A 27,346-nucleotide genomic window follows, 5' to 3' on the forward strand; every position below is an offset into this window, starting at 1 on the left:
AAGTTGTGACACCATACTTGTTTATTGTTATTTAAGAGTAAATTTCATATGAATATTAAATGTAAATTGAACCCGAGTATATCGATAAATGTACGTAGTAAAATATATTATCTATTACTTTCTATGCATTTGCATTAACAGTATACGTACAATGCACAAAGCCTTATGTATTTTAAATAATGTTAGAAGTATTTAATTAATAATTTTATTTCAGGAAATATTAAGAAAAAGTGACCTGATTTTCGAACCATAAGACAATCTTTAACTGCATACTAAATGCATATCACACACAATAAACAGCAATAAACCTATTTCATGTAAATATTGTTACATTATACCCAAGCTCTATCATACTGTTCCACATTCGTAAAACGATATACCAATTAATAAAATAGCCATATTCATAAAAGCACACGCCATTTAAACAACGACCTCGCTTCAACCAAATAGCTTCACAAATACAACCTATTGAAAGTGTCCCACTTCCTAATATGCAAATCTGTAACATGTTAATTGAACAATACTTGTGGGTCGACCGTTCTGTTGTCTGCTTGTATTCGTTTATATTTATTTTGCCACTAATTATTCGACTTTCCATAAAAACAAAGGAAGAAATTTTGTTTCAAAATGTGAAGAAAGTCGAGAGAAATTGTCACATGTCAGTATGTTTTATTATCACAAACAAATGATTATCATAAATATTTGTTAATTAAAGGATATCGTATTTAACAAGTTTACAACCTAAATTTAACGACTATCAACCAATTGCGACGTAAATCAAAATCTAGTGCTATTATGTTTTGTTAACTATAAAATATCAGAATAGCTCGCGTTATAAACTAAAGATCAATCATGAAACCGGTGTAAATTCTAATTTATTTTCTATATTATGTAAGATCGGAGTAACAACAAAACGTTGCAATGTGTATGTATACAGTATACTTACATACCGGATTAAGCGGTCAGTTAGGTGTTTTGCAACTCATTCAATCAGCCGTCGTGTCCCACCTCTGTGGTGAGAACAAACCACGCTAATTGATTCCAATCAATTGCGTAATAACAATTTAAAAAGCATGTCTAATTGCTATGACTAACTTCACCGCACTTCCTTTGTGAGCGCTCTATGACAGCATGCAACATTCACCATTTGAATTGACTCTACAAACACTTACTAATTAAAAAATAGTTTTGACGTTTCTACAATATGTATTAGAATATGTACTATTAAAAAGGGACAGATAGATGAAACTATAAGTTTTCAAAAGAATTGAGGTCAACGATTATATATGCTTTGTTTTTTTATTATTATAATTTATATGCAGCGTAAAAAATAATACAATGGAAATGCCTGTGTAACAATGTGTATTATTAAATATGCAATTATATGCATATTTAGCGTAATCTTGAATCAAATCACACAGTAATGATATAATGATCTAAAAGACACGTAACAATGAAAAAAATATTATGAGTTTTGTAATCTTAGATATTGAGAAAAAGACAATAGTAAAGAAAGGTCAAAGTGAAATAATATTGAAAGTTTGCCACATAAATAAAGGTCAAATAGACACCCAAATATTAAATAACAATTGCAATTGTCAAAGGGCACATAACTATTACGGTCTGTAGCTATTATCCAACTATTATCTCTTATAGAATAAGATTTCACAAAACGGTATGTATGAATGAATGAATAAAACCCTTTATTGTACCGCGCCGTTACAAATGGGAAAAAACAGATACATATAATAGTTTTATTCATACTAAACTATGTCTTCCAGGCTATATACAAGATACAAACATATCATAAGAGGGCGGTGGTAAAGACTAAAGCTACCTGATCGTTTTGATAAATACTTAGATGAAATCAAATAACAGTACACAAACACAAACTGTATGTAACTATCGGGCGGTTACCGCCTTGCACCTATTGCGTAAACCAAATATTTGCAGCGGCCTTGTAATTGCTGAATATTTGCCCGAGATAAACGTAACCACTTCTATTCGCGTTCAGTTTTGTACAAATGTATATAGAGGCATGGGTGGACAAGTCGTGGTTAACAGGTTGTGAAATTGAGATATTTGAACGCAAATCAAACAGCTCGTAAAGTCCGGTGCCGTGTGTGAATAATTGTAGAGTCGTTGTTTTATGCACGCAGGCTTAGTTAAATTAACTGCAAGTGCATTCTATAGTGTATTAATAAGTTTTATATAAATCTTTCTTAATCCTCAAGGAACTTGGTTGCTTACAAACATGGTTCTAATGAATGAATATTATTATACTGAATTTACTCCGTCAGTAAATTATTATGTCATATCATTGCATTGTGACGTGCATATAATATAACGTAGCAAAATGAAAATATGATCATATTTTCATTTTGCTACGTTTTCCTATAAGTTGGAAATTCGCAATTAGTGCCATAAATTTGCAATTTATTGCACTGATTGCGAATAATTTCAATAAAACACGACTCTCTAATGAAGACGTTATATTACGCAGTTATATTATGTTTATATTAATATATCTGAACGTTTAATTGCAACTTTCCCATTACATATTCAAAATTGTCTACACAGATTACATCCGTGTAGTCTATGTAAAGCAAGAATAAGAAGCTTAGAATATCAAGTGCCGGGTGTGTAGGTATTATCTTCTCCTTTTATCTATCTTATTGTTTTGTTGTTTTAGGTTGCCCGAAAGATCTCGAGAGGCTCTATAGATCTCAGTAGCACTAAGATATATAGTGTTAAATTCATTCTTGTTTGTGTAACTCTATTGTTATAAAAAATTATAGTATTGACGCTGTTGTGTTGTGAGTGTATTTTTTGAGTGTTTATTCATTTTTCACATATTTCATTCATTCATCTCAATACTCACATTAATAAGCCGCTGCAGCGTCGCCACATACGAGTTCTCGCTATGTATGATCGCGGCGACCACATGCCGTCGCCGGAGTTGCACCGGACTGAGCGCGTCCGGCGGCGGACCGAGCGACGGCGGCGGCGTACGACCGCCTCGCACCTCGCCGCCGCAAGAAAACATGTCTTCTTCTAGCTGGAATAAAATAAACATTGAAACGTTTATTACCTGAAATGAGCTTAACAGAGAGGGGAATGGATCAAACCAAGAATTAGAGAAATCCGTTCAGCCGTGCTTGAGTTATGAGAGTCTATAACTAACGATTGAAGTCTTGTAGAATCTTGAAGAAGTCGTGTGTGGAAACGTTAGAAAAATTTTAAGGATAGAAACACACTATCGTGAGGTTGTATGCGAATTGCGAACGTCTTTAAGCCTTACAGTGGTATACCACGCATCATGCATTATATGCATGATCACTTCGTCACCGATATTCCAAATCAATCGAATATCTTTTACTCTTTTGCCTAAGATGTAGAGCTTAAAGCACTAATCATGTAATCTGTCCTATGTATGCATATTAAAAAAATCTTACAATTTTGTGAAGTAATTTAAAAATTTCCGTAGTTAATAGAACCGAAAGAAATTTTAAAGGTTAAAAAGTATTACGTATGTACTAATATTTAATAGTTAGGTTTATTAACCTCTTACGTGTTATGTGTTTAAATTATTATGAATAATTTACCACAATAATTAAATTTCCTCAATATTAGTAATTCTGAAAAGTATGAGTTATTAGTTTACAATGAATATGATTTATATGAGTAGGTTAATTTTATAAATAAAGCGCCGTCATAATTTACCGTCATTTTCAAATAAATAGGGGAAAATATTATGAACTAAACTCTGATAAACATTTGATAAATAAACATTGAACAGTTGTTTATCATCTTATACGGATAATCTGTATTCTATTTACTATTACTCGTAAATAGTTAGCAACAAATCCAGTAAACATTATAATCAAAGGTCTGATACATAAAACATGACAAATATGGCAAAAAGCAATAAAATTATGCAACAAGAAACCGGTAAATCAAATAATAAAATATATGTAAAAGAATAAAAACTGTAATACACAGAATTATTCATGAGACAGCTGCTTTTAATTGACCTATTTAGGTCCGGATTAAGTCTAAACAATTTGTTCTAGTGCGTTATAAAATATGTTGGCCACTTGTTTTGATTAAAGGTAGGTACAATCGAATTTATCTCAGAACCTTGAAAGTAATACTATGAATGCACCATTATTATTGCAAGTATAAGCGTGGAGACAAAAGAAACCGTTAACCATTAAATCGTCGCGTGCGCATGATAATGTTGGTGGTTCCGACGGTGTCTAGATGATATGATTTGCATTGCTTGTATTTTGCTTCTGAACATAATGATAAAATTTAGTTGGCACGCGTTGAGTCGTGTTTAACGCTTTTCGCCTGCATGAAAACTAGTTGTAAACACCGGTCACTGACGTCACCGATTCAAGGCGAGATCACATCATCTGGACACTATCACCATCGATGTAAACGTCAAAAGTCCATCCACACCCGGTGAAGATCACGTGACTTACGTCAAACAGCATCGAATACTGAGCTTTATCGTGAAGGAGCTTTACACAAAACATGATTAGCGTAAAAACGTTAGATTACTGGCAAACCGAAATTGAAATCACTTTTGACATTTACGTGTAACACGTTACTCATGCCGTCTCACTAAGAATAAACTGAAGTAAAAAATTACAATCGTAAACATAGATCCACTATGGTAGAGCACCGGACAGCGATCGCACACCATTATATCACATGTTTAAATAGATTATTTGTTTAGCACACAGCGTCAGGACATCACATGGAGTCGTCACAGCGTTATATTATTGAATGCCGAGACAACCGCCCGATCATGATTCATCACAGACCACGGTACCAATGTGAATCATATAGATGCCTATATTTAATTGTGCAGCTATAGTAACAAGTGGAATTAAAGATGGCGTGCGCACCAATGAATGAAGTCCTATAACTCTACGGATGATTGTCGTCGCATCCTTCGTGTCAACGACCACTGTTTAACGATTACGCTCATCTAGGGGAGAAAATTGAGCGATACTATAATTATGATGCAACTTTAATTTGTCGAGGTTAAATTTAATTATTAACTTTAGGTCTTATTGTGAAACCAGGCGAAGGACTTTTATAATTTTAATAACGCTATTATTTTATCAACATGAGAAATGTGTGCGTAGTAAATTAAAAGGTTTTATAAAACTCAATGCGTTTTGTTTTGTGAATTTTAAATGTTAATATTATGCAAAAGCATTCGGCCGATGCTGTATGTATTCATTATTCAACAATTCAGTAAAAACCGTTATAATGAACACAAGTGTTATTTTGTAATGCTTTTTTGTAGGACTCCACGTTCTGCGTATTTTGTGGATCTATGTCGCATCTCAACTAAGCTTCTATTTCGTACCATTTTTACGACGAACACATAAAACCAATTGTAACGCCCAAGCAAAGTTCAAAGCCGTAAAGCCGACGCCACAAGCAGCGGTGTCTTTTGTTGAGAAACCAGTGAACTTTTCACATATAAATCTATGCAAAGAATGTTGTTTGTAAGCGTCGCCTTATTCACGTACCTGTTACGGTCATATCTCGCGTACGGAATACCTAAACCGGATTCGCGGGAGGCATCTGCGTCCAATACGTACCTACATACATACATATTATCGTGTGTTATGAATTTTTGCATTTAGATATTTTATAAGGATGACTAAATGCACTGACTCACGAAGTCACGGAGGAGTTTTCTACTTTCGCGTTATAAAAATGAATCAAATTTATTGGCGGTTACGAAAATAAAGTATTGATCGAAAGTAAATTTCTTTATTAACACCTACATGTTGGGATTATTAATACTTACTTTCTTTTACATTTAAGCGTAAGAATATTATTTAACGTATATTATATAAAATGTTCACGTGCAAAGAGCCAACTAACGTGTTTGTTTATAAATATTAGAACTACGTAAAAAGACTCTCCGACTAAAAGTTCCATCTAGCTCCATAAATTGTCAATTTCGCGATCCATCGCCAAATACGTATTTGGGTCAGAAAATCTGCGCAAAATGCAAATCGATCTACGAAATTGACTGTGATAGATGCGTTTCCAGTTCGGGGCTCCGGCATGCGAGGTAAATCGTAGGACGTACCGATCCAGTTAAATTTAGCTTCGTTGGCGCCGCATATTCAAATATATTCACATTTCCCAACTAGAAATTAACTATTTTGTCACCATTGGATACTTATTTATTCATTTAATTAACCGATAAAACAGTTTATAAACATAGCGAGAATGTACACTGTACACACCATGTGTCAGACTCAGTTGCAGGTGCACTGTCGATGAATAAGGTTCAATTATGTTAATTGGTGATTATAAAATACTTCTCCTTTTATTTCTACACATATATAAAAGATGCGAAGGATGCTCGTGCGAAATGAGTTTATGTTTTTGTTTTCTTGAATCGTACAATCTGTTTATTGCAGCATTTGCATTTAATTGACCATATTAAAGATAGTTTAATCATTAATGTATTGGTTCTAAATTAACGCATTAAAAGGAAATATTATACACGCGTTATTACCATAATACACTATTAAAATTATACAACAATCACGGGTCGATTGAAATGCTGATTTAATTGATTATGACCGGCCAGCGACTGGTTTATTTAGTGATTGGTATCTTTTTCCGAGATTATTCATTGGTGCGTATAACCGCGTATTACGGGCAACGTAATAATCGCTTTCCTTGCTCCGTCGCTTTAGATAGAAAATACCAAAAAAGTATAAACACAATAAATAGACATAATGTTGAGCTGCAGGAATGTTATGACTACGCTCTTGCACGCACACATCTATACGATGTTCACGTTAGTGTGGGTATGCCATGAAACTGCATGTCAACGTCGACAAACAAAGGTACATTTAGAAGACGAAGTGCTGTTATGGCGCTAGAAAACGTGGAACAATTAACATAATCTAGCCTTTGACTTTGTGAGTGCGAACGTATGTCACACCTCACGCAACGGTAAATAGAATTGTTGAAAAAGCTAACACAAAAATGTCATGGACACTCTTATACCCAATGTCAACTAAATGATGTAAACAATTTAATATACTTAAATACATATAGTAAATTATTAACTGACAATTTATTTACAGATATTGGAAGTATAATTTTATAGCTTGTAAAGGGCCATAAACATCAATTTAGTATGATATCGCAATCATGCATGTGTACCTATGCTATATAATATGATGCATAAAGCGTGTCACAACAGTTCTCTTACAATTCTGGCATCTTGCCTCATGTACGTATATCATAATCATAACTAAAGCCACGTCTAACATCAACCGCTTCCTTGGGCAATGCTATCAACGCATGCAATTCATGCTCGAATTAGGTATGGCAATAAATATCTTGTTTATTTGTACGTTAGCTTGAGCACAAATGTTGATAACAATTTGATTAAATTTAGCTTCTAAATAGTATTTCATTATTATAGCAGACATGAACCTACTGCATGAACTTACTTAGGACAAGAATATATTATCTGTGTTTGAAAATTCGACCATCTTACTGTACACGTACGAACAAGGCAGCTACCTATAGGCATATACATACTTTAAATCTAGATTATACTAACTACAGTCCAACAATTCCTCTATCATCGCAGTTCAATCGGATGACTTCAAACATAAATACAGTACGATTCAAACTTAATGGCGGCTTGGAACATCGTACGATCCGATGCGCAAAAAACAATTTTAGATCAAATATGAAAACAATTTAGAAAACAATTTTAGAAAAAAAAATTAGCGGGACGTTAAGGGACCGAACTTCCGAGCCGCCGTTAAGTTTGAATCGAGCAGTACTCTATGGAGTTACAAAAGCATTCATAATCCCACCTCAGGCAGTTTCGGCATCTTGTCCGGCTCGTGCACATGCATGTCGTACTGGTGCGCGGAGCCGCGTCGCACGCTGAACCAGCGCGCGAGCCGGCCGCCGCCCTCGTCGTCCGGCGTCGGCGTCGGCGGCGACGGCGCGCTGCCGCCGCTCCGCCATCGCTCGCACAGCTCGCGCGCGCGGCTCAGTGTGTTGCGTAGCTGGCCAGTACTCCTGCGATGAAGAGAAAAATTTGATAAATTCATGTTTCTGAGAGGCAAATAAGCTCGAGCTATGGAGTAACCGGATTTTACGCTGCAAAAGCTGCGATGCGTGGTACGATAAATGTCGCATGAGATGGAGATCAAATGAAAAAGTATTCAAGAATAATTTTCATATTAACAAAACTTAAATTATTTAAGCATCAGCATATATTAAGATCTTAAAAAATTCCTACTAAATACATAATACGAAAATCCCATGAGAACGCATAATACGCAAATCCCACTTTTGAAAGTGTACTTCAGTCTTCACCTTAATAAAACTTTACCAGCATGGAAGTGAAAATTAGCTTAATCAAATCATTAGAGATCAAGATAAATGAACGTTGAACAAAAAGAAATGCACATCATATAAGGCAACGACAGAGGCTGCCGCCCCATATCCCCGACTCATCAAATGAAGCGAAACAGTATTTCCCATCAAGCAGATCACTTAACATTCATTAAGCATCATTACCAATAGGATATGGACAATCAATTAATGCGGAAGAACATCAATTGAGTGAGAAAATCTAAATAAAGCTGAGAATGTGGTGGAACCTGAAAGAAACTAGATTGATAACTTTCTTTTAATAATTAAGAACGAAGCTTCAGAGCCCCAACGTTTAAAAATATTCAAATTGATTGATTATCGAATTAAAAATATTCGAATGCTATTATAAATAATCAATAACAATATTATAGAGCAAAGAAAGCGGGTTAACATTCCATTTTATTTTTTACTGATTGTAATGAAACACCCCATATTCTGGAGGACCATACCTACCACTGCATCATAAGTTAATTTATATTTATGTAGGATAAAATGCACGCCACATTTCTTCTAGAAAAATAGGAATTTATATACGTGCATAGGACTGACCTGAATCTTTACTTTCGTGTCTTATCACGAACATAAAATTATTTCAACATCCGTATAGATATCTGGTAGAAAATTATAATAATATGAGACCTAAACCTAATTAATATTGATATGAAAAAAATGAACATATTCACAAGTTTTACACAAATGTTAAATGTGCCTATAGCCTGTAGGTATTTTGAACTTTAGTATAATACTTATTTAAATTCGAAGGTTTATTTATAAATAGTTGTCCTACTTACAACGCATCCTAATCCTAATTCCTGTTCTGATCTCAATGTGTTAATACGGGCTATAAAAATCATTGAGTAGTTCTCGAATGAAGAAATACATATTAACATACATTCCTGTTCTCCCAAAATTAACGTTATTTAAAATACTGTAATAATAATATTCATTTTTCTAAACGCAATTATCATCAAGCGCCTCGAACGCTCTGTCTCTATCTACAAATAATAGTCTCAGCATAATATCTCATACACATCTACCAGCCTTATTGTTCCATTTAGATTTGGATACGAATACCAGAAGCACTAGGCACAATTGCTTTCGCACAATCGTTAACAATATTTACATGGTACTAAATCATATAACAAACGATGTGATCAGTGCCAAAGCAATCAAACAATGTTTGAAAATAAACGCAAGGACGTATTGACTAATGGATCAACACATTAATATGACAATGAAGCAATTATCTTGACAAAATACTAAACAAAGAAGCTGACGATTCTTGATACATATAACAATATGCACACATGATAAATTCATACAATACACAGTAGGCACAATATGTACGAGTTTGTTCAGCCTACGAATATATTTGATCCTGCTCAACAATACATCATGACGATAAAATCATTAAAAATCGTACGTCTATGCATAAAGTTAAACTTGTAACACAAGTATAATTGATTGTATTTATGTATCACCTAATTTGGAATTAACATTATTAACTTCTTTATCATCGTATACAATGTATATTTAACACTTTAAAGGCGTATAAACATTGTACATGTGCCAAAAACTAAATTTTCATTACAATACGCAATGCTGCAAAAACGTTTTCACATATTGTTTCTATACCTACAGACAAGAATATAACAACTCTGACCAATAACAAATTAAATCCTTCCAAGAGGTTATATTATTATTACTTTGAAAAAATAAATCATATATATTATTCCAATCACTCATACACACCTCATACATGCGATGAGTTAAGTTGAATACTAAAGAGACAAGTTACATCATCCAAGGTTAATAAAACGCTTATTGCTTAGACTTCAGACTTGCGAGCTATGAATAAAAATTATTAAATCTAGCATACTAAGCTACCTATATTATATTTCTCAGAAATATTAGGTACATTTTAATAACGTATTAAAAGATAATAACTGTTTTATCAAATGTTACTTGTTCAAAATGTTAATTGAAGACAGGTTAATAAATTCTATGTTGCAAGTTTCGTGAAACCTTGGGAGAACATTTACTGTTAAGTGGTGTGAATCGCCCACGCTCTATTGGATTGTCACACGAAATAGCTTTTCAAAATGGTACTGCAGTAAACTGTACATAAATCACATTAATAAATTGTTCAAAAATGATATCTATTGTCTTATTTTAAGTGCCAAAGTGCAACAAATTCATAGCGCACATCGTGGCTGATTTATGTGGTATTCTTGGGACGAAGTTATTCAACGTATTTAAACTCAATTGTAGGTAATGAGATACGAAACAGACGGCGTACTGTCTGCAGGCTCATCGTGTTATCTGAATGGCATGACCTATAGCGCTTGTCATAACACAAACACTAACATGTATAAAATATGATCCATCTTTAGTTGAGCGTACATTCTATCAAGAGCTACCATCTGTTACAACACAGATGGTTTTAGTTCCAAATATCTTAGTCATATCATAGATCGCGTTTTGGGAGCAAACTAACTTTAGTCGAATTATTTATACAAACACTTGGGGAGCAAAGTTTAAAATGAATTATGTTTTCATGTTGAATTTCGTATTTTTTATAACGTACACTTATAATATAATTTCCATTTAAATAAAAAATTAAGCTTATTCATTTTATTTTTACTGCTTTATCACATCTTAAGTGTTAGAGGTCATCTTCCTCGACTTTTTATCGTCTTAAACACACATACGACTAATTTACAACGTAGTTTTTATTATAAAACAAATTGAATTCGGTTGAAGGTGACAACATTTATTATCTCGTTTCTTATTTTAATAGTCCTACTTGTACTATATTCTTTATCAGTTCCGCTAGAAATAAACTTTTCTTTATGTATCTGTATAGTCCAAAGGTCTTCTAGCAGTATGTATGTAAACATATATCGGATATGGCTTTTTGCGTATACATTTGGACGTTTAGTATCACAAACATGTGCGAATATCGATTCCCACGCCAATTTAAATAACAGGATAAATGTATTTTAGTAATAAATTAGTGATAGTTGCACACAGTAGTTCAAGGCTTTGACCACGTTACCATAGTTTACTTGATCCAATCTAAACCGATTAAACGTGAAAATTACATCGTTATTGACTATTTAGAATGTATAATGCCGATAATCCAGTTACATAGAACAATAATCAAATGATTCATTACATAGCTTCTGAGATTTTATCCGTTTAAGTAATAAAATACCAATAGCAATGCTAGAACTTATGAATAAAATAAGATACATTTTATCTGGCGATTAAATCAAAACTTGATATTAATGGCATATAAAAATACATTGAGTACTAATCGTAATCATTACGGTACTGCAGTGGCAGTTTAGTCACAGTTCGTGCCTACGTCTTTGAAAATTACAGGTATATCAGAAGTAACACAATAGGGGCCGGAATAATTATCCCGCACCTACAACAGTACAGAATTATTTATCATTATCAGTGAAACATGCAAATTGAGTGAATAAACCTTGACATTATTTTTCAATACTATCTTTGTACGTGTTTACACAAACGCTACCCCTGTTCAGCTAAATATATATGAGGCAGTGATAGTTGCATGTTTGCCCTTGCGATAAGGCCTCTTCTTGAGTTAATATTGTGTTTTACGAATTACTCAGAGGTCACGCATTCACTTTCTCGTAAGTCCACAAGTTCAGAATTTGTATAATCCCGAAAAAAATGTCAATGGAGATGAGTCAACGAGGAAAGCGTATATATAAGCATAAATGAAACCCGTCATAAGCGAATGGACCTCACGCTGCGGTGGTTCCACAACAATTGTCTATTAACGGTAAAGGCAATGTGGACTTTGATTATTATTTTACGCTTTTCACTGGGATTGCTTTAGCTGTAATGCTAATGAATTTGTATGGAATTGTTCAAACTCAACGACCTATCTGCACATAAGGTTAAATTAGAAGTAGGAAATGTAACTTGTTAATTGATTTATAGCTTTAATTAAAATAAACTAGGAAATTGCCTAATTGCTATCGCTCGTTTTAATTGCTACTGATGGATATTTTTATTTTCAGCATGATCGTTCCTACGTACTTTGGACTAATCTATTTAGTATTTTATCACTTATTCAAACTTCCCCAATCACATCCTTAGCTTGTCACCGCGAACAGTACCTACAGTCTAGTTAAATTAAAACGTAAACACGCCAAAGTAAATGCAGCGCGCCAGAACAATAGCCGTGTACTGTTAACATAGGATTAGATTAGATGTAAAGGTGAATGATCACTTAGGGAGGCAGTGCCCTCATCTGGCCTGCAGTTCGTACACAGGAAATTTGTGTTAATTGGCTACGCGGCGTCGGTCGCTAATTGTCGAGCGCGACAGGACCACACCGTACAATGGAAGGGAAGTGTGTAACACTTGGTAGGGCTGCGGCACTTTTAATTCGACGATAATGAAGTATACAGACTGATGATCGCTGAGCTAGTTTTACCGAAATGAGTGGATATGAAAATGATTTCTGGTATCGGGATACCGGATGGATGTATATCTATAAAATGGATATATTATAGGTGTTATATATTTTCCTATGCCTAGTTTCCATGCCTAGTCGAAGTTTTATTAAGGTTGAAAAATCTGAAGAACGTCGGACTAATAACATCCATACTAATATTATAAATGCGAAAGTAATTCTGTCTGTCTGTCTGTTACTCAATCACGCCTAAACTACTGAACCAATTTTCATGAAATTTGGTATGGAGATATTTTTATACCCGAGAAAGGAAAGGCTACTTTTTATCCCGGGAAAATGACGCAATCCCGGAAATCCCACGGGAACGGGAACTATGCGGGTTTTTCTTTGACTGCGCGGGCGAAGCCGCGGGCGGAAACCTAGTAGAATATATACTCTAACGCGTTACGCGACCTAATAATAAGATGAACATTACAGCATTTCAATTTGGTTGCCAAGGATTAAGTGTAAGTTTTAAACTTTCACAGCTAAAGTGCAAAAGATTATTTGGGAACCCTATTGATGGCGAGAATAAAGTAAGCATCTATAATAGTGCTCTTAGAATACATGTCACTAGGATTATGAGCTTACAGCAGAAACCACTAAAGATACCAGCATAATACGCTTTGCTTAACGTTAGCTTTTATTAAGATAAGTAACGCAAGGAAATTGCGTAATCCATCGTTGTTTTATGTTCTTGATATCATGAATTACGGTTATCTTGATCCAAACAAACATTATAAAAAAACTGTTTGTCTGTGGGTGGCAATATTATACCACTGGTGAGCTTTTATTACGTTTATACCGAAGTAAATCGGGAAAGAAAAAATATAATTACAAAGCTACTTCAAATTGTGCAGTCACGATTATCAAAATAAATTATATAAAATTGTAAGAAACGACGAGTAATACGTAATATTGTGTAGCGTCAAGGTTTGGGTCACAAAAAGTGAGGCTATTGAAATTCTAATTAGCGGTTTAAGCCAAATTACCACATTTTATACTTTAGTGTTGTAAAAAATTAGCGAATCGAGTGACCCACGTCTATTACTTTATGAATCTTAGATCCCGGACTTGAATATAATACGTACTTTGATGTATATATAATGAAATTACAACTTGAATGAAATGAAGATAAATTTTAACGTTAATTAATTGTCCCAGAATTTAAATTTACTTTTAAATTGATCCTTAATTGAAGGATAATTTAAATTCTTGAACTTTATAGCTCATTACTTAACATTTTAGCTTAACATTTTTATCGCATAGCACGCGTTTTTAACAAGTTTCCAATTTATCTTTGGATAACCTTAAACATATATTAGGACGCGAAAAAGGTTCCCTTGATTGCCAGTCTGTCAGTCCATTATGTCGGTTTCTCGGAAACGAAAATTCGTATACCTACATTATAATTCATATATTCCTTACATTATAATTCTTTACTAATTTTTAAAAATATATTTATAGTTATTTTAAAAGAAGAAAGCTTAGAAAGATTTCGCTGTCAATATCGTTGTAGTAATGATACTTTCCAATGTGCGACAAATTCGAAATTTTACCATCAATCGTTGAATTTCTAATTAGATGTCTAATTATGCGAAACTGAACGGCAACTTAAAGTAACATATTTCCAAATTCTACAACATGATTAGTTAATTCGTAGTTAACTTTTCTATTACCGGAGCTCTAACTTCTTTTTATTTAATTTACTGTGTAACACCGTTATCAAATTAAGACTCAACCTACGTTTCTTTTTTTATCAATATGAATAATTTATTAAGTCAATTCACATAATCATATAATCTTACATTTAATTGCATGTATACAGTACATATAAAAAAAGACTGGAACAATTCTCGAAATTAAATCTATTCGGTAAGTAAATATCGCGATCCTTTTTATTTACAAAATCTTCAGCAATTAAACCTTATATAAACGATGCTCATAAGCCTATATTTCTTGCAGATTTTTATAAAATATCCAGTGAAGAATTTTTTAATATTAAAATTTAAAACATAACCTGTGTTAAACCACGAAGCCTGAAGGAGTTCATAGAAATTCTGATTTTAGAGATTGAGTTGTTTGTATGATCCTCGATGATTTTCAACGTGAGTTCAAATACTTGAAACCATCTGGTTATAAAGAACAAAAAAGGGAATAGCAAGAACGAAGTACACTTTAACCTCCCCTATTGAAGGGAATTGGTTCTAATTTCGGAATGGTCATCAATCATACTTAGCTTAGACAGGCTCTGCGTTCGTTTTCTTCGTTTGATTTTAACCCAGTGTTGAATCAAAACATGGTTTTCACTTTGTAGGGATTAAGGCATTTATTCAAAATTAAATTGTTACTACGAATCAATCGTTAAAATAAGTTGCTTGGCTCGATCTTTTTGTCTCAGATATGTGATTATCTTCACGAATTTATCTGTCGAAAGCTTATCCTAACATAAGTTGTAAGAAGACGCGTAATTAATTAACACCAACCAGACGGTTATTTCAATTGTACTAAAGATAAAACTTTTATTTTGCTCAATTAAAATATTCCGTATCAAAATTGCTCAAGTCCGAATCAAGTTAAACGCAAGTTCGATAACCTTGTTAAAGGCAACGCACTGCCTTTATTAACTGAAGAGTGGTTATAAATACACCTCAGAAGCCTCAATATATTATTTATACAGTTTAAAAACTTAATAATGAATTAATTAAATATACAATACAGACTACAGTATGTAGTACACTACAACATATATTATAATATTCTAAAAGCATTCAATTTTGCAGCGACCTAAATTTGAACTTAATATACAGATATATGACTAAACTGGACTTAGGTTCACACCTCGACAAAACCTTGTTAGTTATCTAATCTCCTACATCCAAAAATAACTTATAAAACCTTTATATCGCCTTAAATATTAGAATATTCAGTTCAACATACCGGGAGTCCAGAGTGCTGTTGAGGCGTTGCGAGCGCCGGAGCGGCGCGTTCCGCACCGCGCTCACTGGCTCCTCCCAGCTACCACCGGCTGATCGATGTTCATCTGTGAAACGACATAATTTTAGCAATCATATTACCTATTGGAGGTACATCGGAACGCACCTAGTGTTTACTCAAAATTACTGCATAGATGATGAGATGAATGAAAAATTTGCATTAACTAGATTTACAATTTTATTTTTATTCAATTTCTGTAATGCTGTCGAGTGACAATAAAGGAATATAAGTAGTTCATTATGGTTGATTATAAAAGTAAGAGACACTAAAGTCACGACAAGTAAGCATTAATTACTTAGTAGGTAATTAGCTGTATAGTAACTGTAGTCTGTAGCTGAGAATTTAGGTACTGGGTAATATCTAAGGTAAATTAATCAATCATGGAATGTAAGCACACGCATGAGGTATGACAGATATCTTATTCCGAGCCGGCACAAATTAACCTAAAATTAAACTAAATTCAATTTCGACTAGCAAATTCGATTTTTTAGCAAATTCAAAATCTAACGTCTACTAAAATTACGAAATCATAGAGTAAGATGAGACTTACCCTAGTCCCTTTCCATTGGAGCAAAACAAGAAAAATACATTATGAATACGATTTAAGACAATGTATACTTTGAACGCTGTTATAGTTCAAGGAATTTATAAGTTTGTGTCGCCTCGAAACACAAGTTGTAAGTCCTTGAAGACTAGCGTGGGTGGCGAGACCACGTTTTAGCAACGCGACATTTTTAAAATTTCACGTTGAAATACTCAATTAAGGATGTTTAGTAGGTATTAATTATCTCAATTATCGTTAACATTTAAAACAAGTTAATCAAGAATACATACTTTTACACTTCTTTATCAGCTTGTGTTTAAATTTTGATATTCTATCACACTTTCTCGAATGTTTCATTATTTCACATGTAGCACAATACGAGATGTTCCAGGAACACTATCTATTTGTTATGTAACAACTTGCCCCTAAGTTCATAGCTATGATCTTTACTCTGAACAATATACACACATGTTAACGCTATACATCATTAGGTATCACTAAACACAATATGACGTTTTGTTAAACACACATACACAGGCCCACACATTGCCGATACATACAAACACACTTAGATCAAATGAACATGGGCATCAAATACGACACTGCCTAATAGGAAAGTTTATAAACGAATTAATTAAAAAGTAATAAATATTAATCGCACCGATAAACATTATTTAAACTAGCTTTTACGTTGAGTAGCTATTTTAGAATGAAGGAATATGAAACTCGCTTGGAAACTAATTAAAATAATTCTTTTGGTAGCGCGTAAAGTATTTAATCAGATGATTACATTGTTTGTACATCGTGGGTACGCGACAGTTCAAATATTTACCGATGTATATGTGATAATAAATTGATTGATAATATTCGTTAACAACAATATTATTAGTTTGATATAATATGTTAGTTAGTTGGTAAGTATTTAGCCTGATTTAGTTTAAAATTGTCTCGCAAGGAGGACACTAAATTATTTAATTTAAGATAATTACAGAAAATAGTAGGGTAGGTACTTGGTACATAATTATTATAGGTGGTGGCTCTTGTTACACAATATTGTAATGACATGTAACCATAGAAATCTAAATAACAAGACACATAGAAGTGCTATAATGTCATAATTCGTATGAAAACCGCTGTCGCCAAAATCAACACATTCAAACCGAAAGCTAAACAGTACACACAAGTAAACTATGCATTTTATTGGACAGCTTGATTTTAGTGAAAACTAACTTATCTATTAAATTAAGCTTTTGAATATGTATCCTAACGCACGAATTTACGGTTTATTTTAGAATAACATCCCTAAGTATATGAGACTTTTTGCTCCAATACGAACAAACGTGATAATAAGAATGGTCGACTGTGTCATTCATTGTTATTTCGATTACTATGGTGACACTCGTAATACTTGTAAATATTCTATAATTTTAAGGAAAAACGGCATTATTTCTAAAAAAAAATATTTTCCGATGAAATATTATTCCTTTATAATTATAATTACAACTTGTGGAAGAATTTCCGCAATGGGAATTGCTGAAACACACCATGTATACACTCATAGGTCTCCAGAGCAACTGAACAGTGACGAATGCACTGGTGATGTGCAAATCACCTGAGTGGCGACAAGGTCACGCACGCTTACGACTTCTAGTGTCTTGTTATTTAGATTTCTATGCATGTAACATACCTACTAAACGATTCTGAAAATAAAACAAAATTCATCGCCCTAAAAACGTCACATGGTCACTGTCGGTACCTCGTTCAGTTTATCATGAGATTAAGCCGTCTGTATCCTGACCTAAAATCTATAGATAACGCCGTTTTAAATACATATAGTAAATCGTACTGACCCACTAGTGGTATATTTTACAATATAATATGCAGTGCTTATTTTAGAAACAGTTTATTTAGATTTTAAATGAATTGATAAGATAGAGAATTCGATAGACAATAATTATATAATAAGGTTTTGTTTTATCATAGTTTGCCGATAGTTTTATAAACACTTCAGACGTTATTTCCGTTGCAATTTCAATTAGTCCAAACAAAATGCTTTAATTAGTTTCATACAAAGACGTGACCATAACGAAATTTTGTAAGGCCAACAGTACTGGGTACCTATCTACAGCGTTTCGAAACTTTTTGAAGGCGAATAGTATCAAATAGATAGACGCAACATAGAGGGCAAACAATGCGAAAACAAACAACGTTCAGATAGCCTGTATAGATCGAACACGCCCGCTCTGGGTCGTGTAAAAGCGAAATTGCTGGTCCGAAACACGAATCGATTTGCTATCGGTCAGATCTTAGAATAAGTACGTTACCAAACATCGAAAGTTTTTTTTTCAATCTACATTTGCCGCTTTTAGATATCGATACACAATAAAATGTATGAAAGTACGGGTGATGCAAGCTTTACGAATTTTGAGTCATATCATATTGTGATAATAAAATCCTTGTAAATATTAATATCTTTCGCAATACTTGAACATTTCTATTTATTGAAATAAATCATAAGCAAAAATATTTAATTAAAGCTTAACAACCACTCCGCAACCGTCGCATAACAACCACTCCGTGCTTAAAACAATACATAGTTATTCTAAAATTGGCAAACAACTCAATTCAGCTCGCACATTTGGCACCAATCGAAACGGTAAAGCATAGCTGTTAAAAGAGAGTACTATGGGTAAAATCTAAGAACTTGGACTTGAAAATGAGTACACGACAGCCCTACAGGCTACATCATAACGAGACCGGAGATCCTATCTCGCGATCTTCCACATAGTGGGTCGAGATCAGAGTCGCCGCGAATACGCCCCGTCACTCGCACAGTTATTGTTTGAACCCAGATCATTATGATTCATGCCGTAATATCGCAAGTTTCAGATAAGAATACAGCAAACAGGGCGTTGCAGACAAACAATCGTGCATGAAGAATTGTGTCGTCGACATGATTCCTTTGCGAATTGGATTATTTAACTAAGATAAGCAATCAATGTTACGATAGTCATTTATGGTATCGACAGATTTAAAAGAAAAAATACTTTCATACTTGGTCTAACCTAGATTGTTAGTATATGGAATTCAAAAGACATTGAAACAAAAAATATGAAACAAGTTCACTCACATGTACACATTACAGTTCATTGTTTAATACATACTGGTTCGAAGAACGGAAATTCAATAAGAACAATGGCATCACCATCTTTGATAATATTATATAGTTATTATTACAAAGTTTACTTCTTGACGTCACCATAATAATCTTCTGACGGTGGAAATGTATGAAGCAAAAACAACCCAACCACAATGAGTAAGTATTTTCAAGTAAAACATAATATTTGTCAATTAACAGGAAAGAAGGTGAGTGTGACAAACAATAAATCTGCATCAGGAAATAATTCATTTGTCTGTTGCTGTGTTCATTAAAAGCTAAAATGATTAAAAGAGTAAAGAGTAATGTCAAATGCAAAACATGATAATTTTACGAAAGCTGAAACATTGAGTGTACAATTGAAATGAAAGCTCTATTTTGTTGGATTGGGTTTTCTCATTGAAATTATGAATAACTCGACCACAATTCTCATATTGAATATTTTAAATTTTAATAAGTACATATAAGTATATACAGGGTGTCCCAAAAAGTAGTGATGAACGAAAGCTGGAAGGTAGAGGACCAAGAGGGCTATCCGAATCACCCCCATGTGTGTTATGCGATTTTTCGTATTTTCGGAGTTATTACATTTTTTTCAATTTTTCATCTATCGCCGAGTACGATGAGATTTTTATTTATGGTGACGTGAATTATTGCGCTAGATGCTTGATTTTTTTTGTGTGCTAAGCTGAAAGATAGGCTAATTCAGTATGGTAACATTTACTATCGTTAGATCTTCGAATGGAATAAAAAAAAAGAATTAAATGCCAAGAAAGATAAAATTACCCAGTATGTTCATAACTTCAAGGGCCCATAAAAAAATAAAATCACATAAAAAAGGTTTTCCATTTGGCTTTTAAAAACTTGCTCTATCGATCAGGTAGCTACCCTAAAAATTTCATTTTATTATTCTGAAGGCTTCAATCGAAAAATTGAAATCTAAATGTGGTAAGTGGAAAATTTTTATTAACATGATGATCATTAAAACCAATAAATAGGTGTTAAATTACCAGAATTTTTTTAAAATAGCCCCGCTGTTGCTCAATGCAAGTGCGACATCACCGTAAAAAGTTGTCTTTTTAATGTCTGAATGCTCTTTTATCATTTTTAATGGTTTCTTCTGCAACTATGAATTTCGGGTTATTTCGTCCAAATTGTGGCATTCTCTCAAGTGGCCAAGGTCTTTTTAGTATCCCCATTAAAACAAATCAATGGGGTTTAGGTCGAGGGACCGTGGAGGCCAGGCTTTAAAGCAGGCATCACCGGCGCATGCGCAGGCTGCAACGACCAATCCATCTTTCAGAGTATTTTTGCCCTTTAGCCTGGCCTCCACGATCTCCGGACATAAACCCTACTGAATTTTTTCCGTGGGAATACTACAAAGACGAGAGACTGCCACAATTTGGACGAAATAACCCGGAAATTCATAGTTGCAGAAGAAACCATTTAAAATGATAAAAGAGCATTCAGACATTAAAAAGACAACTTTTTACGGTGATGTCGCACTTGCATTGAGCAACAGCGGGGCTATTTTAAAAAAATTCTGGTAATTTAACACCTATTTATTGGTTTTAATGATCATCATGTTAATAAAAATTTTCCACTTACCACATTTAGATTTCAATTTTTCGATTGAAGCCTTCAGAATAATAAAATGAAATTTTTAGGGTAGCTACCTGATCGATAGAGCAAGTTTTTAAAAGCCAAATGGAAAACCTTTTTTATGTGATTTTATTTTTTTATGGGCCCTTGAAGTTATGAACATACTGGGTAATTTTATCTTTCTTGGCATTTAATTCTTTTTTTTATTCTATTCGAAGATTTAACGATAGTAAATGTTACCATACTGAATTGGCCTATCTTTCAGCTTAGCACACAAAAAAAAATCAAGCATCTAGCGCAATAATTCACGTCACCATAAATAAAAATCTCATCGTACTCGGCGATAGATGAAAAATTGAAAAAAATGTAATAACTCCGAAAATACGAAAAATCGCATAACACACATGGGGGTGATTCGGATAGCACTCTAAGTCCTCTACCTCCCAGCTTCAGTATATCACTACTTTTTGGGACACCCTGTATATAGTAATTTTAAGTAATGAATTGCCATTCAAAACACTTTCATAATACCTATCTCGTAAGAAGTAATTCACAATGAAGCACAGGTCCTATATCAAAATTGAACAATTTACATTCAGTAGATTTAATATTCTGAATTTAATGACTCTTAACAATAATCTACAGCTGTGTTATGAAATCGTCGTGTAGGTACCAGTGTAAGGGCAATGGGTTGTTAGAAATTGTTCAATTACATTTATTCAGATGGCGAACGTCACTTACAATATAACTGAATGGGTTGCTTCATTTCATTGACCCTTAGACACGTGTAGGGAATACGAAAACGAAAGGAAATTCCTTTGAATTATGATAACTAGTAACTACTAATAAATAAATACAATTTTACATAATCGTTACAAGGATATGTAAACTAGAATTAAGATTAGAACACTTGAAATTATTATCTATAGTACACTGTACAACCAATAAAGCTGTAACCAATAACCATGCTTTATGAATGAATTTTATCAAAAACTTATTCGTCAATGTACCTACTATCAATCGGAAATTCATGAATGAATGACTCCAATAAATGAGTCACATTCACGACCGCAATACGTACATATAAAATAAAACAGTATCGATATAATGACCATCACTAGGTCGATACGTACCTATTTGTTTGAGCGGCTCCTCGGTGAGCGGACATAGCTTAACTTTGTTTACAACGATAACCAACGTAAACTGCATTGCGGTACACGGCACGGAACACAGTATTCAACTTTCTCACAATACTATCACTAACCGAGAAATGCATCGTTCGCTGCGTGCAATACACTGCACAGTCGCTTTTGGACTAAGCCGGATTACCATAATTGCTGACTAACACCGTCAATTATTCTGCCTACCAACAAACTATGACGACGAAAATGAACATTTGCGCACGAGTACAGCAGTTATTAAGGCATGGTTAATTGTAAATGCTCGGCTCCCGCATTAATTAAACGCGTGTGCGCAACGGGAGAGCTTTCGAGGACAAATATAAACACAAACGCAACTATTCCTGGAAACCGCTATCGTAATCGAATCTTCGAATTCATACTAGTCTGGATATTTCGCTCGCTGATCGTTTTATTGATTCAAGCAAATTCTTTGGAAACTTTGGCATTGTTTTCGTAAACATTACTATTATTTAGCATAACCATATGTTCAACAACGAATTATCGATTCGGGAAGTATTTGTTATTGCAATTATAAAATATACCGGGTTATCAGGTTAGTGGTCATAGATGTTATGAATATTTTTAATGCTTTCCCAGTTGTACATTAAACAAATGGCTAATAGTAACATAATAACATTGTACATATATTCAGAGTAAGATTCTAGGTCGTTATAATTTATGATATATCGTTTACGTTATAACTATTATTCTGTCCTACTAACAGAGTTACCATCGTAATCTGTTAAACTAATGGATTAACCATTCAATTATAATTTGTATAGCACTAAACTGTTCAAATTTATCACGAAATTTGCGTGACATTTACGACATAATTTAATTAACTGGATAATGGCCAATTAATTGTGAGAGCTCATACCTGAACTGTTATTTTAAAATAATTAAATACACATTAAACACTCTTTATATTTTATTACCAAGAAATAAGTCATCCATCATTTCACTTAAGAAAATAGCTTTAAGAAATATGATACATATCTACATTTTATTGGAACAGTAAAGCATATCAAGTCAACGATTCTATCTACATCAATAATCAAATCTCAATCATAACTAAATATTTTTCTTTAAAATAGTGAAATGAAGCATTTTGGTAGATGACCAATTAAATATATTTTTAACTTTTCATAATAATTATGTAGGGCAAGAATTTATTACATATTCGTTTACTTTTTGCAGACACTACAACATACAAGTTCATGAACTACATCAAGTACATAAACCAGGACCTGTAATATATGTATTATCTAAAGTAGTAAGAACTCACACAAATGACGTCACAGACGTAGCTAAAATCATATAGGAGAAATGGCTTACATTTAATGAGAACAACTGAGTCGTGGGGCTCGCACTGCACCTGGGTGGCGTTCATGGCCAGCAGCCCGCCGCTGCCGGCCCCGCCACCCACACCTCCTGCTTCCCTGTATAGCAAACAAATATAAGATTAGTAAACATGTCCATTTCATATTTTATTACTCATTGGTTGTGTAGTTTAATACAATCTCACTCAAAAGTTAAAAGTGATAGCAAATGGGTTATCATATAGTAATTTATTTTGGAGTGGAACTGGAGCTAAAATTCCCATCGATCCTATATGTGCTACAAAAGGATTTATGCAGGCAAATAATTTTATATTGTCATATAATATTATGTATTCACATTATATACCTTGGTGTCTTTGCAAGCTCTAGCATACAAATGAAAATATGTAATTTGGAGAATTGTTAAAGCCGTATGTTGACAAAGCAATTTTTTTTTTTTAATAAAGAAACCATAGAGGCAGTGTTATTGAAACTTTGTCTTGAAGCATAATAAACCATTAGACATGTAGTGTACTGACCACAATACCATCTTCATCTTAACCACTCTAAATAAACCTATTAACATAGTTGTAAGTAACTGAGAAAGTGAAAACTCATTACAACATAATACAAATTATCTACAGTATAATATAAGTGAATGTATGCAGGAGCATTGGCTGGTGTTACAGTATGATAGAAGTATGTTGTAAGAAATATTAAGACTACATATACAAACAACAAACATTTTTGATGATGGTTTTCACACAAATCCTCGCTCAATCATAATTCCATAGCATAGCCTGAATAGTTCTTCATCAAAGATTATTATTTGTTGTCCCAAAAGATTACTTCCTTGTACCACAGTAAAAATGTGAGTTGCTTCAATATATATATAACAAGTTTGTTTGGATCAATGAACATAAATTTATGTTGTATTTACTAATACCTACTTTTAGAAGAAAACAAGGAATTTGACTAGTAATATGTATTCCTATTTTCATTAAAGGTGTAACACAAAATTCTTGTTCTCAAAACCAACATGAATATTATTTAACATAACCTAGTTACCTATATAAATATTACAGCTGTGTATCTGTCTGTTTATTAAGATCCTAGACATTAACCTTTAATTAATAAATTCACACAACACTAATTAGATTAAATATTTCATTGACATGAATTAAAATATCATAGTAAGTATCTATAAAAGAACATGGAAAGGAAACATTAACGTTAGTAACTACATATGTATACCTAATTAAAAATTACAATAGGTTAATTTTTTCCTTGAAATATATCATTAATGTATATATGTTACATTTCTTTCTTCTTCTAATTGAATGTACAAAGTTCCCATATAAATTAAATTGTCAGTTGGTCCACACTTTATATATCACTTTAACACGGTTAATTCAGAAATTAGGTTAATTCTTATTGTTATTTTGCTGTATTAAATAATTATTTCAAATGAAAGATTCAATTCTATATACTTTGACCTACATCATTATTCCCGTGGCACCCTGATTGTCAACGTGCAAATCTAAAATAATTTGGAAAATCCAAAAGTGCACGCCTCATAATTTTTTTTTAATAATTATTTATTAATTATTTTTTTTGTTTATTTAATAACAATTAAACCACATCGAATCAGACCCTGAAAAATGAAAGGGTTCTATTCCTGAGCATACTCAAGCGTAAGAGAAAAAAAAAGACTCGATTAGTAAAGTATTTCGGTTGCTATCGTGTTAACAAGAAAATCCTCCGCACATACAGACACACGGACGTCAAAGACAGAACTTTTTTAAACTGTTTTTTAACTAGTTTAAATAACAAAAATTACATGAAAAATATCATGAATGTTAAAAATAGTGTTTTTTCTTAATATGTGTGTGTATGTATTATCTTTCAAGTGCAATGTATGATACATAAAGACATTTTAAGTTTGAAAAATCAGATGTTTTGCGCGAAGTGACAGTAGTACCCACCTCAACGCTTCGCTTATGAGGCGTGCAATATGGCAAACATATGTGTGTCAAATGTTATACAGATTCAAACAGCTATTTTAGGTAAACGGTTGCATATATGTACTAAAATGTGTTCGTTTTAAATATAGGATATGTAGTATATAATAACATGTTGTTTGTGATGTTGCTTTAAAGCCAACACAATAACATAAAAAATAAACATAATAATATTACCAAATATTTGTTGAAAACAGAAAAACAAAAAGTCACATGTTTTTTAAAAAATATTCACTAACTATTGCAATGAAATATTATAGAACTAACAACACAAATTAAAAAAACAAGCAAGAAATTGAATATTCTAGTCACACCATCCCTATTTCATAGAATAAAAATATACTAGGTACCTACATAGGAAAAAATATTTAATTTAATTTTTTTATTTTAGTTTATTTCAGTTACCAGATGATAGACTCCAGGAATTATTAAATGACATTAGAATTGTTTAATGAAGATAGAAGAACTAGCTTATTAGTGTAAGTATAATTGGCTTCAAAAGGAAATGCTTATTATAAATTAATGAATGACCCTAATAAAATAATAACACACAGTAGTAATGGCCTTGGAACAATTATGCAATGGCAGATATTAATTAAGGTAATAATGCATTTACTCTGAACTGGTACCTTAATAATTTGTGCTAGGATTTACTTTTAACCATTTATTTAATTACTTTATCAATTTGTGAGCCCAGTGTATACAACAATTACATTTACATTCATTTTTGTTACAAATTATTGAAGCATAGGTATTTTTTTGAAAATTACTCAAAAGTATGTATATTATCAATAGTGTTGCAATACTTACAGTTAATTAAATTTCATTTCATATTTAATAATTACACACTTATGACCTATCTTTATGACTTTCCTCTACTTCATCGTTGTCTGGTAGAAGTAACTCATAGGGATAAGACTCTCATCATTTCATCTTTGTAATTTGTTTTATTGAGTGCAATAAGGAATTTAATTTTTATATTCAATACTGGAATCTTATCTGTGATATTGAATTACAACAAGAAATTGGCCTATATATAGGTACCTAACCTGGGAACATATCATTAGCTAACAGTGACTTTACTTTTGAAATCATGCTTGTAGTTTTGATGCTATCATACAATCAAATGTTTCCTCTTTATAATACTTATTAGTGAGGATGTTTACTTATGGATCATTATAAAATAAACAGTAATTATGTATGATTTAAAATACTTAAATCAATCTACATAAAAAATTGCTACACCCTTCATGTACATTAAAAATGTGTTGTTGGAAAAGGAGAGGTTTCAATAATTACAGATTGACATGTTCAAATTATGGCACCAAATTAATATTTAATTATAGTTGAATTATAAATAAATTAATAATTATATAAATACATTTAGCTACTCATTGTTACATTAAGATGAGTAATTCAAAATAAGTGTAATTAATTTGGGATTTTACCTTATGAATTGTGAGTCAGAACTAAATTTTAATTTATAATGATAACAGAGGTTTTGGATGGTTTTGAATTATGTTGGCCTCATAAATAGAACATAACTTATTTAAAGATTGCTGTATACCTCTAA

At 32.8% G+C, this 27,346-nt stretch overlaps 1 protein-coding gene across 4 annotated transcripts in view; it reads right to left on the reverse strand.

Moving 5' to 3' along the window:
- The window catches only part of LOC149903400 (rho guanine nucleotide exchange factor 10), a 38,301-nt gene that overhangs the window by 9,737 nt on the left and 1,218 nt on the right, over nt 1–27,346 (reverse strand). The window contains exons 2-5 of one of the 4 annotated variants that reach the window (XM_090108342.1): nt 23,769–23,872; nt 15,893–15,995; nt 7,887–8,097; nt 2,882–3,058 (exon numbers count right to left, since the gene is read on the reverse strand). In XM_090108342.1, coding sequence (XP_089964468.1) covers nt 2,882–3,058; nt 7,887–8,097; nt 15,893–15,995; nt 23,769–23,823 — 546 coding nt within the window. In that variant the 5' untranslated portion in view covers nt 23,824–23,872. Of the gene's footprint in view, nt 1–2,881; nt 3,059–4,487; nt 4,557–4,657; nt 4,764–7,886; nt 8,098–15,892; nt 15,996–22,385; nt 22,526–23,768; nt 23,873–27,346 lie in introns of those variants that run through there. The other 3 variants (XM_090108341.1, XM_090108344.1, XM_090108343.1) reach the window with 3 other exon arrangements.

The sequence above is a fragment of the Colias eurytheme genome, chromosome 13, assembly GCF_061535395.1.
Source record: "Colias eurytheme isolate Ceu_HAF_F1 chromosome 13, ilColEury1 Martin Lab GWU primary, whole genome shotgun sequence".
Lineage (NCBI taxonomy): Eukaryota > Metazoa > Arthropoda > Insecta > Lepidoptera > Pieridae > Colias > Colias eurytheme.